The sequence below is a fragment of the Equus przewalskii genome, chromosome 5, assembly GCF_037783145.1.
Source record: "Equus przewalskii isolate Varuska chromosome 5, EquPr2, whole genome shotgun sequence".
Lineage (NCBI taxonomy): Eukaryota > Metazoa > Chordata > Mammalia > Perissodactyla > Equidae > Equus > Equus przewalskii.
In genome coordinates this window covers 35555966-35573843 of record NC_091835.1, presented here as the reverse complement: position 1 = coordinate 35573843, position 17878 = coordinate 35555966, and the positions used below count along the sequence as shown (strand labels likewise).

Genomic DNA, 17878 nt, shown 5'->3' with positions numbered 1-17878 from the left:
AGACAAAGCTGCAAGAACTACAGAGCGTTAGCTGAGAGTGGTGCTAATGCCTTAAAATTTGATCCCATCTTGCAGTAAATCAGAAAAAATGATCAAAAGGGAGAAATTATTAGGGCTGGCCCTGTGGCCTAGTGGTTGAGTTCGGCACACTCTGCTTCGGCAGCCTGGGTTCACCGATCTGTTCTGTGGCTGCCAGTCAGCCTCTTTCCCCAGCCACCCATCACTGCACAATGGATTTATGAACAAAGTGGCCATAGTGGCAGGGATGGAGATTATGCATGGGCTCAGCAACATGAACTTCCACTCACCAAAGCCAATCTGGCTATGGCCACTGCTGAGTGCCCAATCTGCCAACAGCGGAGACCAATACCTAATCTCCAATATGGCACCATTCCCAGGGGTGACCACCATGGTGGCAAGTTGATTACATTGGATCATATCCATCACGGAAAGGTCAGTATTTTGTCCTCACTGCAATTAGACACCTACTCTGGATATGGATTTGCCTTCCCTCTATGCAATGCTTCTGCCAAATCTCCCATCCAGGGACTTACAGAATGCCTTATCCATCATCATGGATGGATAGCATTACTTCTTATCAAGGAACTCACTTCACAGCAAAAGAAGTGCAGCAAGGGGCCTCCATTCATGGAATTCACAGGTTTTACCATGTTCCCCATCATCCTGATGCAACTGGCTTAACAGAATGATGGAATTGCCTTTTGAAGACTCAGTTACAGCACCAGCTAGGTGGCATTACCTTGCAGGGCTGAAGCAAGGTTCTCCACAAGGCTGTATTTGCTCTGAATCAGTGTCTAATATACAATGCTGTTTATTCCACAGCCAAAATTCATAGGACCAGGAATCAAAGGCTGGAAAGAGGAGTGGCACCACTCACTACTAACCCTAGTAACCCCCTAGCAAAATTTTTGCTTCCTGTCCCTGTGTCCTTATGCTCTGTTGGCCTAGACATTTAGTTCCAGAGGAAGGGAGGCTTCTACCAGAAGTCATTCCAACAATGATTCCATGCATCTGGACGTTAAGACTGCCACCCAGCCACTTTGGACTCCTCATGCCTCTAAATCAACAGGCAAAGAAGGGAGTTACTGTGATGGCTGGGGTCATTGATCCTGATTCCTGAGGGGAATTCGGACTGCTACTCCACAATGGACATAAGGAAGTGTATGTCTGGAATCCAGGAGATCCCTTAGGGCTTCTCTTACTATTACCCTGCCCTGTGATTAAGGTCAATGGAAATCTATAACAATCCAATCCAGGCAGGACAACTAATGGCCCAGACCCTTCAGGGATGAAGGTTTGAGTCACCCCACCAGGTAAAGAACCACAACCAACTGAGGTGCCTGCTGAAGGCAAAGGCAATTCAAAATGGGTAATAGAAGAAGGTAATCATAAATACCAGCTATGACTATGTGACCAGCTACAGAAATGAGCACTGTAATTATCATGAGTATTTCTCCTTATTTTGTTATAAATATATATAAATATAAATATATATATATGTTTTCTTCTCTCTCATTCTCTTACCATGTAACATAATATATATTGACTTTATATCATAATATTTAAGTGTTTTTAATTTTACATCACAGTATTTAAGTTATGAGATATCAAGAAGAAGTAAACATCACTCAAGGACTTTATCTCTTCTGGGAAAGGGGTCAGTGCATTTTCAGTTGTACACAAAATGGTTGTATCACGTTGAGCAGAATTATGACTTTGTTATTGTCTTTATTTGGAGAACAAGTAAGGTTTAAGGAGATGCATATGGGTGTCAAGTTGACAGGGGTAGACTTGTGATGGTTAATTTTATGTGTCAACTTGGCTGGGCCATGAGGCACCCAGTATTTGGTTAAACTTTATTCTGGGTGTGACTGGAAGAGCTTCCCAGATGAGATTAACATTTGAATATGTACACTGAGTAAAGCAGATAACCCTCCCGAATGTGAGTGGGCCTCATCCAATCCTTTGAAGGTCCAAACAGAACAAAAGGCTGAGTAAGGGAGAATTTGCTCCTTCTTCTTGTCTTTGAGTTGGAACATTGGTCTCCTCCTGCCTTTGGACTCAGACTCAGACTCAGAACGAACCTTACATCATTGGCTCTCCTGGCTCTCAGGCCTTCAGAATCGGGCTGGAACTAAACCATTGGCTCTCCTGGCTCTCCAGTTTGCTGATGGCAGATCTTGGGACTTTTTAGCCTCCATATTCATGGGAGCCAGTTCCTTATCTCATATATATATATACTGTTCTTTTTTTTTTTTTCTTTTTGAGAAAGATTAGCCCTGAGCTAACATCTGCCACCAATCCTCCTCTTTTTGCTGAGGAAGGCTGGCCCTGAGCTAACATCTGACAAATAAAAATGGCAAGTAACAGGATATATTGGAATATATGAGGAAGCCATTTGGTATAAACCTAATTCGGCCTGACCTTGTCTTTCCAAAAGGGCCTGACGGAGGCCTGAGGCCGTTGAGTATGCATTGTATATCTGCTTTAGAGATTCCCTATGGCAAGAGCAAAAAGCCCTTGAGATAAAGGTGCAACTTCCCTCCCCCTCCCAACATTGGCGGCTCCTTGGGGATTAAGTATCTTTCCTTGGGCTGGAAACTGATTGCTGCGCTCACCTGTGACCGCCCAGCTTGAGACAATAGACTTGCCTCCTGCTACGCCCACCAAGATAGCAGACCCACTACCTGCTGTGTCCATCAAGCGCTGTGCTGACAGGGCAATCTTGTGACTATTGTGGGAGGGACATTTCAGTCATGTGTGAAACACCCTCTTTGAGGGTATATAACCGCCCTGTGTACCCCCACTTCTTTGGAGTGCTCTGTTCCTTTGTGGAAAGACTCTCCCAGGTTATAATCCTAAGATTTAAGCTCAGAATAAACTCACCCAAATTTTTATTTATAGATTGGTTATGGATTATTTTCGTCAACACATCCATGCCCATCTTCCTCTACTTTATATGTGGGACGCCTGCCACAGCATGGCTTGCCAAGCGGTGCCAAGTCCGCACCCGGGATCTGAACCAGCGAACCCCAGGCTGCTGAAGCAGAACGTGTGAACTTAACCACTGCGCCACTGGGCCGGCCCTATATATACAATGCTGTTTCTCTGCAGAACTCAGACTAATACAGAAGCTTAAGTATGTTTCTTAAAGATATAAAACTATTAGAATAGTTGATTATCTGAAAGTATTTTTTTAAATCAGATCATTTAGAAAAAATTTTTAAAACAAAGAGGGAGACTTCTAATAAAGATGTCAGATTAATTTGCCTCTTGTGCCTAAGATCCCACTAAAATAATAGTGAAGGATGGGATGGGGAAGGTATAAATCTATAGGGACAAAGTGAATGGAAGAAGAGATGCCAGCAGATGAAACATTTAAACCCATTCTTGGAAAATGGCAAGAAGATGGAGAAGTAGTGATGATACAGGAGAAGGGAGGAGGATGACGAGGGGCCAAATGAGAGGACTGGCCTGAAAGCCTAGCCTCAAAAGGTTGGACCCTCAAGTCCCCTCCCCACCAAGCACAGCCAGGTAAATACCCAACCCCATCAGCACGAGGCAGATAATTGATGCTATATTCTCTGAGAAAATGGATGGAAGAAAATCTGGACCCAAGGGCATTAGGCATTGTAAGGAACAAGGGAGAGACATGGAGCTAAAAACAGGCATATACTTTCCTAGCAGGAGCGTGGCAGATTCTCTCTCCGAAGAAACTGATTAATCCTACAGAACACATCTCAAAAACAAAGAAAACTAACAACCCAATTAAAAAATGGGCAAAAGATCTGAACAGACATTGCTCCAAAGAAGATATACAGATGGCCAAAAGGCACGTGAAAAGATGTTCAACATTATTAGGGAAATGCAAATTAAAACTACAACAGAGATGTCACCTCACTCCTGTCAGGATGGCTATAATTAGCAAGATAGTGTGGTTACTTGTTAACAACAAGTGAAACAATAAGTGTTGGAGAGGAGGGAACCCTCATACAGTGCTGGTAGGAATGCAAACTGGTGCAGCCTCTGTGGAAAACAGTATGGAGATTCCTCAAAAAATTAAGAATAGATTTAACATATGATCCAGCTATTCCACCACTTGGTATTTTTCCAAAGAACATGAAAACATGAACGCACAAAGATACATGCACCCCTATGTTCACCGCAGCATTATTCACAATAGCCTAAAGAAACCTAGGTGCCCATCAAGGGACAAATGGATAAAGGAGACGGGGCATATATGTACAATGTAATACTACTCAGCCATAAGAAATGATGAAATCTGGCCATTTGCAACAACATGGATGGACCTTGAGGGTATTATACTAAGTGAAATAAGTCAGAGGAAGAAAGTCAAATACTGTATGATCTCATTCATAAGTAGAAGATAAAAACAATGACAAACAAACATGTAGAAACAGAGATTGGATTGGTGGTTACCAGAGGGGAAGGGGGGAGGGAGGAGGGTGAAAGGGGTGATTGGGCACATGTGCGTGGTAATGGATTGTAATTAGTCTTTGGGTGGTGAACATGATGTAATCTACACAGAAATTGAAATATATAATGATGTACACCTGAAATTTTAAAAAAAGAGTCCATTGGAGAAACTGAAAATAAATACATAAATAAAGTCAATTTTATAAAAAAAGAAACAAACAAAACAAAAAAAACCTAAAGACCAAACCCTCCACATACTAACATTTGGAAGCTTCTCAACCAAAAGGCGAATTCCCAGCCCAATCACTTTCAGTGAAATTCACCAGTCAGCAAGCCCTATGCACAGCCCAGATGCCCAATTAACTTTGTAATGCCTTGTGTGTAGTATATGAAAGGAGAGTCACCATCAGAAAACAGACAGAAAGAAAGCAGAAATCCAGAGGAAAAAGGAAAAAGGCAAGAAACAAAAGAAAAATAATAAATATAAATAAATAAAAGAAACCTTCCTCCAAAATCCCCAATTAATGTTCTCAGAAGGCTAATACAGCAGGTTGCATCCATAAAACAAGAACGCTGTAGAAAAAAAGAAGCTACCCCAGCATAAAGAAAGAGTTCTTGGAAATTAAAAACATGAGACAGAGAAGGCAGATAAATACAACTATTAAGGCATAGTTGGTGGTCTTTGTGTGACTAGTATTCTTAAATGGTGAAAATGAATACAAATTCTAGTGGGATTAAAGACTGGCAGGTCAGGCAAGTTAAAGCAGTAACCTTAAATCTTGGTGTTTAACACCACACAGGTTTATATCTTGCTCGAACTAAGTCTGACGCAGGTTGGGCGGCCTCCTCCATCTCATAGCTATGCCATCCAGGATGCAGGGCCTCTGTAAGGTGACTATATAGCAAGGGAAGAGACAAATTTGGGAGTCACCCTGGCTACCACCTTGGCCAGGAAATAGACACACTTCATTTCTGCCTATAGTCCATCAGCCATAACTAGTCACGTGATCCCATCCTGACTGCAAGAGAGTTAAGAAATTGTAGGCACATGCAGGGGTATTGAATGAGCACTGACCATCTCTGCCATCGTGAGAAAACAAGATTGTTTTTCCAGACGTATAGAAGGGACGGAAAGGAAAAAGAGGGCAGTAACTTGAGAGAAAGGGAAGGTGTTCTAGGCTGGGAAGCCCTGCCAATGACAATAGATAATAGAGGTTAAGGAGCCAGAGGAAAGGAAGGTAGTAGAGATGCTGAGATTGCTGAAGGGAAGGCAAGGGAAAAGCAGCAATAAGAGAAGACTGATTTCACTAACACTTCCACTTCATTGTATAATTCTCTCTTTATGTCTCTCTTCCCACAAGACAGAGCTTCTTGAAGGCACAGGCTGTCTCTTATTCATCTTTGTATTGAGGGTCTCTTGGCGCTTTCACCGCCACAACCTGGGTCTGTTGCCCAATCAGGAAAGCACACCACCTGTCTGTCCCTTGTCACATTGTGGTAGCTGCATTTTGCCGTGATGCTGAAAGCTCTGCCACTGGGATTTCAAATACCAGCAGGGTCACCCATGGTGGACAGGTTTCAGCGGAGCTTTCAGACTAGACAGACTAGGAAGAAGGATCTGACCACCCACTTCTGAAAAAACTGGCCATGAAAACTGTATGAACAGCAGCAGAGCATTGTCTGAAACAGCACCAGAAGGTGAGAGGATGGCACACAAAGCCCAGGCAGGGTTCCGCTCTGCTGCACACAGGGTCGCCAGGAGTCAGATCGACTCAACAGTACTAACAACAAATTGAGAGGCCAGCACAGAACCTGACTTAACAAGCCCTCAGTGAACGTATTTAATTATAAAGTAAGGGGCCATATAATCTTAACCTTCTCTTCCCCCACTCACCAGCTAGTCTAACTGGAGAAACAGGTGCTACCTTGGAACAGAAGGAGGAATGACGAGAATGTGGCCTACCGAATACCTGAGGAGAAAGGCAAACAGCCACCTGTTGTGTCAACACAGACACAGCCTCTGTCCCACGCCCATCCTTTTGGAACACCAGAGGTGCAAGAAGGGGCGAACATGTTTTCTAAGTGTATAACACAAAAAGAAACTGACTTTCCGTATTTTTAAACAGGGTCTAACTGACTGGATGCTTTGACAAATACATTTTACTTATTCAGTAAATCAGAGATTGTTAAAGGTCCTAAACAACATCTAGCCAAACACTTCAATTAAGCAAAATCTAGTAGGTGTGTATACCTTACAAACCTTAATTCCCCTCCTGGTTACAAACCCTGGAGGGCTGTTTTCTTAACTGAGGATCATGAACTACTAGTAAGTAGCGATAGCAAGTTAGTGGATCCTAATCAGCAATTTTTTTTTTTAAGGTTTTATTTTTCCTTTTTCTCCCAAAGCCCCCCGGTACACAGTTGTGTATTTTTAGTTGTGGGTCCCTCTAGTTGTGGCATGTGGGATGCCGCCTCAGCATGGCTTGATGAGCGGTGCCATGTCAGCGCCCAGGATCCAAACCAGCAAAACTCTGGGCCGCCGAAGTGGAGCACACAAACTTAACCACTCAGCCACAGGGCCGGCCCCAGGATCAGCAATTTTTTTAACAAATTAAAATAGAATAGAAATTATCAGAGAACACACACATAGTATGGCAGTGTATCGTGTGTGTGAGTAAAATATGTATTTGTTGTCTACTGTGCGAATATGTGTGTATACTGGATAGCAATGTGTTTCTCACAGTAGATCCTAGTTAATTTTTTAGTTTGGAGTCACGGTCCTAGAGAAACTCTCACTGTTGCTTAGAGGAGAAACGTTACAGCAATGTTTGTAATAAAATACATTCATAGATAGGAAACAATCCAAGCATTCCTCAACACGACCATGAAAAATTAATTGTCTTCTCAGACAAGGAAAACAAAAAGAAAAAATAAGCAAGTGGGACTTCATTAGACTAAAGAGCTTCTGCAAGGCAAAAGAAACTAGGATCAAAACAAAAAGACAACCCACCAACTGGGACAAAATTTTTGCAAATCATATATCCAGCAAGGGGTAAATCTCCATAATATATAAGGAACTCACACAACTGAACAACAAAAAACAAACAGCCCGATTAAAAAATGGGAAGAGGATATGAACAGACATTTTTCCAAAGAAGATATACAGATGGCCAATAAACACATGAAAAGATGTCCTATCACTAATCATCAAGGAAATGCAAATCAAAACGACACTAAGATACCACCTGATGCCTGTTAAAATGGCTATAACCACTAAGACTAAAAATAACAAACGTTGGAGAGGGTGTGGAGAGAAGGGAACCCTCACACACTGCTGGTGGGAATGCAAACTGGTGCAGCCACTGTGGAAAACAGTATGGAGATTCCTCAAAAAACTAAAAATACAACTACCAGATGACCCAGCTATCCCACTACTGGGTATCTACCCAAACAACTTGAAATCGACAATCCAAAGTAACATACGTACCCCTATGTTCATTGCAGCACTCTTCACAACAGCCAAGACATGGGAACAATCCAAGCGCCCATCCACTGATGAGTGGATAAAGATGTGGTTTATATACACAATGGAATACTACTCAGCCATAAAAAAGAAAATCATCCCATTTGCAACAACGTGGATGAACCTGGAGGGAATTATGCTAAACGAAATAAGCCAGACTGAGAAAGACAAACATCATATGATTTCACTCATATGTGGAATATAAACAAACATATGGACAAAGAAAACAGTTCCCAGGGGAAGAAGGGTCAGGGTGGGCACAGGGGGTGAAGAGGAGCACAGACAAGAAATAATATACAACTGAAATTTCACAATGATGTAAACTATTATGAATTCAATAAAAAAAACTGTTTTAATTAATTGTGGTGGAATCATACATCACAGCTAAGATGAACGAATTAGAGCTACATGTAACAATATGAATACCTCATTAAAGATGTTAAGCAAGTTGCAAAATGATATATTCATTGTAATATTATTAATATAAAGTTTAAAATCATGCAAAACCTACTATATATTGTTTCTGGATATATACAGTATGCAAAGTATAAAAATGGGCATGAACTTGACAAATACCAAAGTCAGCAAAGTGGTGACCTCTGAGAAGGGAAAGAGGGAAATGCCACAGGGAAGGGATATACCAGGCTCTTCAACTGAATGTGATATTTGTTTCTTAACCTGGGGGAAGTTATATTATTCTCTACTTTTCTGAATATTTAGGAATATTTCATATTTTTAAAAGTTTTGCCCAAAAAATGGAGGAGAGAGGTGAAACAACAGACTTAGGTTCAAATTCTGTCTCTGCCACATGCTGGGAGGAAAGGAACTTAGCGAGTTCCTTAATTTTTCCAAGCCTCTGTGTCTCTAACAGGACATCATAATAATGCCCTGTTTCACAACCAAATTAAGTGAAATAATATGGATATAAGCACTTTATAAAGTTTAAAGTGCTATAGAAGTGTAAGTCGCAATTGTACAAGAATGCTCCGCAAACTCCAGTTATCACAAGAAACTCTTAGTTTTCCTTTGTTACATACTCTCAGAGAACCTCGTTCCTTTCCATCAGCGCACTTACATTCGCTTCTACGACTGTGCATCATGCCCACACCAGAGTTTAGGGCTCAGAGCCAAGCACAGTCCCTGGCACATGGTAATGCTCAACACATTTTAATCTGAACAGCGCTTACCTGTAGGAAGTAAAAATGGGAAGCAGAGTGGGAAGAAAGGAGTTTTGTTTTCTGCTTTATGTTTCTATATTGTTTGACTTTTTATCATGAACTTGTGTTAAATAGTGTTAAATAGTGACAAACTAGTTTAATTTTTAATGAATAAGGATTAAATCGGCATGTCTTAATTTCATCGCCTCTCGGGGGAAGGTAACGTTTTAATATAGGAAGTTACATGAAAAGGGGGTGCATGAAATAAAAGGAGCAGGCAAGTAGTGTTCTGGGCGCCAGGCTCTCTGAAGACCCTTTGGGTGGAAGGCAGCGTGTCTAACGGTGTAAGAACTGCCCGTAGGTACCGTTAGGAGGCGCTCGCGAGGCTGCAGCAGGAATTCCCGCCCTCTCTGTTACATGCCCCAGTAACCCCGGCACGCCGGCGACCGCGAGTAACCTCGGCTGGGCGCCCCCCCCCCCCCCCCCCCCGCCCCGACTCTCGCCTGCTCCGATCTCAGCCAATGGGAAGACAGCGCCCGAACGGGCTGGACAACTCGCCCTCACCGACTCCTCCCCCAAGCAGTTAGAACCGGGTTGTACAATCACCTCGCCGCCGGCTGTAGACTTTTCTAATCGCGTCTCCAGTTCCCGATTCCAAGCCCCGCCCCACAGCCTGCCCTGCGCTCCTTCTGGGCCTGGGTCACCTCTGCCTTACAAATGTTCAGACCCGCCCTCTGCTTACCTTGCTGCGCCAGGCCCCGCCCCCTGGCAGACCGACCAATAAGCGGGCGAGCCTGGAGCCACTGGGCGGGCCCGCAGCCAATGCGCACGCCGTGGGCGGGCTCCCGGCCGGAATTGGGGGTGAAGCTACAGCGTTGTGCCCACATTCGGGGTGCGCGGAGCTGGGGGTCCCTGGGGGGAGCCGGGAGCTAAGATGGCGTCCGCAGCTGAGGGGGACGTGGGGACGGTGGCGGAGCTGGCGACGGTGCTGCGGTGGGGTTTCCAGGAGCTGAGCCTTAACAAGTTGGCAGCGTCCCTGGGCGCGACAGAACAGGCGCTACGGCTCATCATCTCCATCTTCCTAGGTAAGGACCCTCCTGCCTCCTTCCGCCCCCTCGCGGAGTCCCCGAGGAATGGGGACGTGACCTCCCCCGCTTCCCGGAGCCACCCAGGCGGGCTTTGTGGGGTGTGGATGTGAATCCTCCAACATAGCAACCAGCTATCGAGAGGAGGACAAGTCTTGTCTCAAGTCTGGGGGTGCCGTGCCCTCTGAACCTCTCATCACCTTTCTCTTCCGCGTCTGCTGTACCCTTCTGGCCTCATTTGGCGCCACCACCTCTCACCATGCCGTGATCTACCACGTGTCCTCACGACCTGCCCTTATTTGTCTCTCTCTTGAGTTCTACTCTGTGTCCATGTGTACTGCTGTCTGTTATTAATGTCAACCCTCACACACGCGCGCTTCTTATCAGTAGGCATAGGCCCCTAACTTAGGTATTTTAGCCGTGCGGGCCGCCTCAGCCCCATATTCCATACTTACGTATCCCGAGTTTCTATTTTGTGCATTGCCAGCTTATATTACACTTTCGTCTCTTTTCTGTCCTGTTTCTAATATTTTCTTCTTATACCATATTGCTTTTTTTCCCCTTAACCACCTGCCTGTCATTTACCCTGGATTGCCCTGGAACAGCACCATAATGTAGGACTTGGGACACAGGACTGACAACCCTCTTTAAAACTATCCCTGCCACCCCAAGCGTTTATTTAACCACATGGTTCAAAGGAGGTGGTATATCTGAATTTATGTGACAACAAGCTGTATTATAACTGGTTTATAGGCTTTTTACTGCATCCTTCCTGCACAATTTTTTAATACATGGAAGCTTCATGATACAATGAGCAAAAAGGCGTGGACTTGAAAGCTGGACAGATCAGACCCAGTCCTGCTGCTGCTTACAAACTGGGACCCTAGGCAAACCACTTAACCTCTCTGGACCTCAATTTTCTTGATCTGTGAAATGAGGACAGTAATGCCTACCTAATAAGATTGCTGTAAAGTCTTGTAGGAATTCAGAGGTCAAAATCTGATAATGTAAATATTTGAGTAGTTGGAAGTTTTTATGAAGGTTATGGGACTTTAGCTAGGAGAGTAAGGGGTGGAGAAGAATTAAGCAGACGGGGCTAGGACAGAGCAGAGGATTAGAGATCTAAATCTTAGGAAGTTTGAGATAAAGTTGGGCAGATGTGGAATGTTTTAAATGCCAGAAAGAAGTTTGGAATTTATCCAATAGTCAGTAGAGACACTGGCATATAATATCACCTAAGGGTGTTAACTCGATCTAAATAATGTGGGAGGCATTTATTCATATTTAAACAACCTTGGCTAATATCATTATTTGCCTATTACGTATCAAACCAAGATGATCTTCCTTTCTCCCAAATGAAGGTCACCTTTCCCTCCCTTGTAGAATTGTACAAGTTTTAGAGGTGGAAGCGACCTTAGGTTGTGTGACTTGCTCTCTGTCACCCAAACCTAACCCGTATTTGTCAACACCTCAAACTAGGTCTCTTTGCACCACCCTAGCTTTCAACATCCTATTCCTTCAACCTGTTTTCTGACGCAGTTATTTGTTGGGGTTGTAATTGGCAATTAAGAGTGTTTACATTCATTAGTTAGGAAGCTCACTGTTGATTTCTCAACTATAAATTGAAAATGAAACACAAGTAGCAACAAATTATAAGGGGCAAACTGTTCAATGGAGCTATAGCTGGAATTAGACCTGGAATTTGTCCTTTTTGTGCTGACATAATCGAATGCTGCCGGGGTCTCCTAGTGGGCTACTCCTGTGTACTGTTGTGGGGCATCCAACTGATTAGGATGTTGTTTTCTCCATATATTACCCCTCTCCTCTCATCCTCTCATTTCCACCAATCATCAAAGTAGTAAGCACTTGGTGTAATGCATCTCCCCCACTTCTGAGCCCCCTTGCCCATTCTACCATTTCCCATATCCCTCCTTCCTGTTTCACATGTGCCAGTGCCTTCAGTGACTCATAGTATTTCTCATTTTTAGATCAATTTGGTGCTTCATGTTACCTCGTATCAGGCATAGCTCTTCCACGTGGATATATAGGATTGTGTTTTCTATGTATAGGTTAAATGCAAACGTAAATTGATAAGCTTGACATGTGCATGGAAGAAAGAGTGATTTCTGGTTGTAGATATGTTTCCCTTACCAAAGGTATTACCACTTCTGTGTATTGTGACCTAGAAACCAGTAGCCTTTCAGCAATGGAGTTCCTGGTTCTCTTGGGGAACTGGGATGTTGGAGGAAATCCTTGCTAAAGATACCAAGAAGGCCTGTAGTCCAGAATGATTTGTGACTCACTTTCTACTAATTCGAGATTGATTTCGGTTAAAAGCGCCTAAATACAGATACCCTGAGGGAAGAGTTAGGTATATCAGACATCCACATTTTAAAGTGCGAATAACTTCTAATTAGATAGTCTCATTACTGTTTTCTTAACATCTTACTTTCTCTACTTGAGTTCTGTGTGGTGGTCTTGGGGTGGGCTGCAGAGCACTAAAACAGTCGCTTTCAAACATTTTTGACTGGGACCCATGGTAGGGAATATGTTTTACATCATGACCCGGTGCACATACAGGTGTATATATGCGTTCAAACAAAAGTTTCAGGAAACGTTACTTATCCTTACTATAGGCAGTGTGTTTAGCTATTTTCTATTTTATTTTGTAGTGTTGTTTATAACCCACTAAATTAATTTCGTGACCCATTAATGGGTTACAACAAGTAGTTTGAAAAATCTGCGTTAGAGGCCATAATTTCTAATATTCACTGCTTCGAGGAAAGGGTAAGCTTCTGAGGACTGCTGCATTGGAGTATTTGGAACAGCCAGAAGACTCTGTTAAAGGCTTGTGTGTATGTCTGTCTTGTGTATCACTGCAAGGAGTTTGGTGGAAGATGGATTTTGCTATGAGCCCTGGTGCTGGCAAATGCTACTGGAAAACATCTCCCTGTCAACCACTTGGGTCTCGTCACTCAGTGTAATTAACAACATGAATTTTTCCAAATTAATTCAATAAAATGTACCAGCTGTGGGTGAAGCACTATGCTTGACCCTGCACAGGCAAGAGCAATGGGGCAGTGTGAGTAACAGAGCCGTGTACTCAAAGAGATTATGGTCTGTTAGTGGGTAGGGAATAGGCATGAGATAAGTACCCTAATAACCACAATAAAAGGCAGAAATGTAAGTGCCATAGAGAATTACAAAGCTTTATGAGATTTAAATTTTAGAACTTTAATGAATTTTGAAAGTTGAGTGAGGTTTCAACTGAGATGTTAAGACAAAAAGAATAGCACGACCAAAGGCCCTGAGGTAGGAATGCGTGGTAACACATTCAAGGAACAGTAAGTAGTCCAGTTTGACTAAAACAGAACTTAATAGAGAAGTGGTGGGAGGGAAGACCGAAAAGGTGAGTTCTGAAGCCTTGAAAGCCAAGGTAAAGAGTTTGTACTTGATTAAGTTGGTGATGGGGAGCCATTGGAGATATTTGGATGCAGACTAATGTGACTGGAAGTGCATTAGGAAGATGCTACAGCGTTGTGTGATTGAAGTAGACATAGACAAGAGGCAGGGAGACTCATGAGAAGGAACAATGATCCAAACAATTATAATGACTTGGAGACAAGGTGGTTGCACTGAGGGGGAAAGTAGGGATCTCATGGCGGGTATTTTAGGAATGTAGAATCTTTTGAAAGGTAGATTCTGTAAACGCTTTCCTCTATTCAGCTGCTCATGCCAGAAACCTAAGAGTCAGCCTTGTCATCTCTCTTTCGCTCTCTCGCCACATCCTAGTCACCAAGTCCTATCAATACTGCCTCCACGTTGTGTCTCAAATACATCCACTTTTCATCCCCACAGCTGCTGACCATCCGTCACCAGAAGCGCCCAAGGAGCCTCTTGCCTGGTCTCTAATTCTGCCCTCACTCCCTCCAGTCCCTTCTCCAGAGCAGCCAGACTGGTTGGGTCCTGTGCCTCTGCTGCTCAGAACCCTTCAGGGCTTCCATCCGTGGCCCCAAAGCCCCTGCCTGCTGCCCCAGCCTTATCTCAAGCAACCTCACAACCCTTCAGCCGCAGGGCCTTCTTCCAGTTCCTCAGAAAAGACACTAAGCCCTTTCCTACCTCGGAGCCTTTGTCCCTGCTGATGTCACTGCCTAGAATGTTCTTCACTCAATACTCACCCGGCAGACTCCTGTTCCTCTTTCAGGTCTCAGTTCAGATTGTCCTCGGTTCAGATTCCTCTGAGAGTTCTTTCCTGACTCTCTTCTTAAATTATGTCCTCTGTCGTACTTCTCATGCTGACTGAAATTTCCTTCCAAGTGGATGTTCCAATTTGAATTAGGTATTTGTAACTGAGGGCAGAAACCGTGAGTTTTGTTCACCGCAGTATACCCAGAGTTTAACACAGTACCTGGCTTTTGGAAAAGGCTCAATATGTATTTGTTGAATAAGTGACTGTATGAATGAATGACTTGGCAACTGATTAAATGGAAGGTAAGTTGTTTTATAAAAAAGGCCCAGTCCTTCTGCCTGGGTAGCTGGAAAGATGATGATAGCTCTCACAAATGCAGAGGTCAAGAGGAGGGTCAGATGCTGTTCTGTGCCCCAGGGAATGGTCTGGTTTGGGGTTTGCTTTAGGTTCCCAGGGCACTTTCAGGTGTCTTGAAAGTTGTGAAGCCTAGTCAGGAGCTCAGGAAAGAAGTTAGGCTAAAGACACAGTTTTAGCAGTCAATGTTGGTATCGTGATTGAATCAGGGAGGGAATGAAATGCCACAGAAAAGATTATACAGAGAGAAAAGAATCTAGTTCACGTTGATTATGTTAGCGTTGCCACCCCTTGTTGAGAATAATAGCTGGCGTTTGTTGAGGATTTGCGACATACTAGACATTGTCCTAAATGCTGAACAGGCAATCCCTCACCTGAACCTGCCAGTAACCCATAAAATAATTATAGGACTGTATCACTCTTGTGCAGATAGGAAACTGGATTCTACAAACATTTAGTAACTTGCGTACGGTCACACTTGTTCCTACCCAACTCTAGAGTTTTTGCTCTTTACCACACTGGGGTTGGGAGGAGCTTGTGGGGGTGGAAAAGATAATTGTCCTGTGTCCTTTTCTCTCTTCATTCTGCGTGGTTAAACCAGGATGTAATCAGCATATGAGATTCCTCTCAGCGTCCAAAGCTGGAGCTGGCCAAGTGAAGCAGATGGCCACCCTGCTTAGTATGAGTGTTCTCCAGTCTTGGCTGCGACTGTGGCTTGGCCGTTAGATTGATCAAAAATTGCTCTTGAGGGTAAGGACTCATTCCTGAGAGGTTCAGAATTAGCATCATAAGGTTAGAAACCTTTAAAATCAAAGGAGACCCTACAGTTTAGTTCCCTTTGGACCAAAGTCAGGTCTCGCCCTTCAGAACTAAATCCATTATTCACTGCAAAAAGTTTTCTTCAATAGCATTGAAATTACAATATAAAGAGACCAAACCTAAGCTAGGTGGAAATTAAACAGCATTAACTAAACAAGTGGGACTTCTGACCATAATACAAAGCAGGGTTCAAAAATTCTACTCCTATAAAATAAGGGAGTTATCCTAAATGACTTTGAAGGCCTCTTCCAATTCTTTTTTTTTTTTTTTAAAGATTTTACTTTTTTCCTTTTTCTCCCCAAAGCCCCCCGGTACATAGTTGTATATTCTTCATTGTGGGTCCTTCTAGTTGTGGCACGTGGGACGCTGCCTCAGCGTGGCTTGATGAGCAGTGCCATGTCCGCGCCCAGGATTCGAACCAACAAAACACTGGGCCGCCTGCAGCGGAGCGCGCGAACTTAACCACTCGGCCACGGGGCCAGCTCTGGCCTTTTCCAGTTCTAAAAGTCTAGGTATATTCTACATTTTTAGACTTTATCTTTAATTAATAGCCACAAATTTCATCATTATCTAAAGCTTCCTGTTTGGGTATTTCTTTTAAATATATTTTTTCAACTGCTTTTTATCTACATTCTAATATCTTACATTGCACAAAACTTCATGTTTTGAATGCCGGTATAACTTTAATGTCAAATAGAATCATTTCTTTGCAGAGGCATGTGTAAATTAGGGCCTGTGAGATTATAAGTACAAGCTAACTTAACAAAAATAATTACACATCCACTGACATTAAATCTGTCTGGGCAGCCGTGGGAACCCACTAGAGGTGTCCAGCCCAGCAGCCTTTTAAAAATGGGGTTGGGTCTTCAAAAAGGGAATGGCATTTCAGCTGGACTTTAAAGGGTGTGGAAGGTCCTAGTCAGGTAGAGATGAACCGGGAGGTTTTCAGCTGCAAAGAATCATGAGCATAGATGTGGAGATCAGGAAAAGTGAGAAAAATCTGAGGAACAGCAGGTAGTTTGGTTTGGCTCAAACAACAGAGGATCCATGAAGGCACAGCTGAGAAAAACCTGACAGTCCTTTCAGGTGGTGGGGGTGGGACGTGCATCGTCTGTAGAGACCTGCAGGCCCAGCTGGAAATTCTGGATTAAACATGTACTAGCTGTGTCACCATAGACTAATTACTAAACGTCAGCCATCCGTTTCTTCATGTTCGCAAAGGCCAGTTTTACTAGCAAAGTGAGGTTGAGGGTTAAGCAGTTTATCTGATAAATAATTCTTCTATGATAAATGATATAATAGGATATTGTGATATGATAGATAATTTTATCTGATAAAAATATTTAATTCATAATAAGCAGCATTATTTTGAAAGAGAATGGCAGAATTCACATGAATTTTTAAAAATAATATAATCAAAGAAATTTCTTATTTCTAGAGAACTGCTTAGGCATAGCCTTTGTGCAGATGCGTTCATTCTCCTCTGCTGGAAAAGTTTGAGAAGCTGTGCTCGTTGGGATGCTGTGTGGAGTAAATGAGATAAATTGTGCAAACACTTGACCGCGCCTGACCCACAGTAGTTGTAAATAATTGTTCTCTCCCTTCCCTCAATAAATATTCATCGCCTTCCTTTCCAAGGAGACTCGAAGTGTGGTCTTGGGACCTGCAGGGTCAGCATCTACTAGGAACTTGTTAGAAATGCAGATTCGCAGGTCTGCACCAGTCCTACTGAATGAGAAATTCTGAGGGTGGCACCCAGCAATGTTTTAACAAGCCCCCCAGGCTATACTGATGACCCTGAGGTTTGAGGGTCGCTGGTGTAGTATATTTCTTCGCATGCCTGTTCTGTAATACTTGGTGTCCTGATAGCACCTTAAACTTTCTGAAATGTCAGTGTATCCTTTGATCTTTGGAATAAACAAATGCTCTCCATTTCTTTATGGTTTCGTTTTCCTCATTTGCTAACATCTCTTGTTATTCTTCAAATACTATTCTTATTACTGAATTATGTTACTAATATCATTATCATAATGATATTATTACACCATTATCACCTTTATTATCATAACTGTCATCATTACCTACACCATCTGTCGCACACTTTTGATGAGAAGGTTAAATATGGAGGCATCGGTTTCATAAGGTTGTTGGGCTAATAGTTCCATCTTTCCTTTTCTGTCTTACATCAGCCACCTGGAGCAATATGGAGTCCTCCTAATTGATCTCCTCGCATTTCTTAATATAATTAATAGATTGTGACTTGTAGCTTTAACAAAAATTAGGCACCCTAGTT

At 43.0% G+C, this 17878-nt stretch overlaps 2 protein-coding genes across 7 annotated transcripts in view; one reads left to right on the top strand and one right to left on the bottom strand.

The window, feature by feature from the left end:
- Nucleotides 1-9866, bottom strand: part of C1S (complement C1s) — a 53093-nt gene extending 43227 nt beyond the window's left edge. For 2 of the 4 annotated variants that reach the window (XM_070620609.1, XM_070620611.1), the window contains exon 1: nt 9745-9863. The gene's annotated coding sequence lies outside the window, so the exon portion shown is untranslated. Of the gene's footprint in view, nt 1-9744 lie in introns of all 4 variants that reach the window. The other 2 variants (XM_070620607.1, XM_070620608.1) reach the window with 2 other exon arrangements.
- A 10-nt stretch (nt 9867-9876) lies between these two features.
- LPCAT3 (lysophosphatidylcholine acyltransferase 3) overlaps nt 9877-17878 on the top strand; it is a 36647-nt gene continuing 28645 nt past the window's right edge. For 2 of the 3 annotated variants that reach the window (XR_011540305.1, XM_008514004.2), the window contains exon 1: nt 9877-10223. Coding sequence is in view for 1 of the 3 variants with exons in the window: in XM_008514004.2 (XP_008512226.2) it covers nt 10073-10223 (151 nt within the window). In the remaining 2 variants the exon portion in view is untranslated. The remainder of the gene's footprint in view (nt 10224-17878) is intronic. The other variant, XM_070620612.1, reaches the window with a different exon arrangement.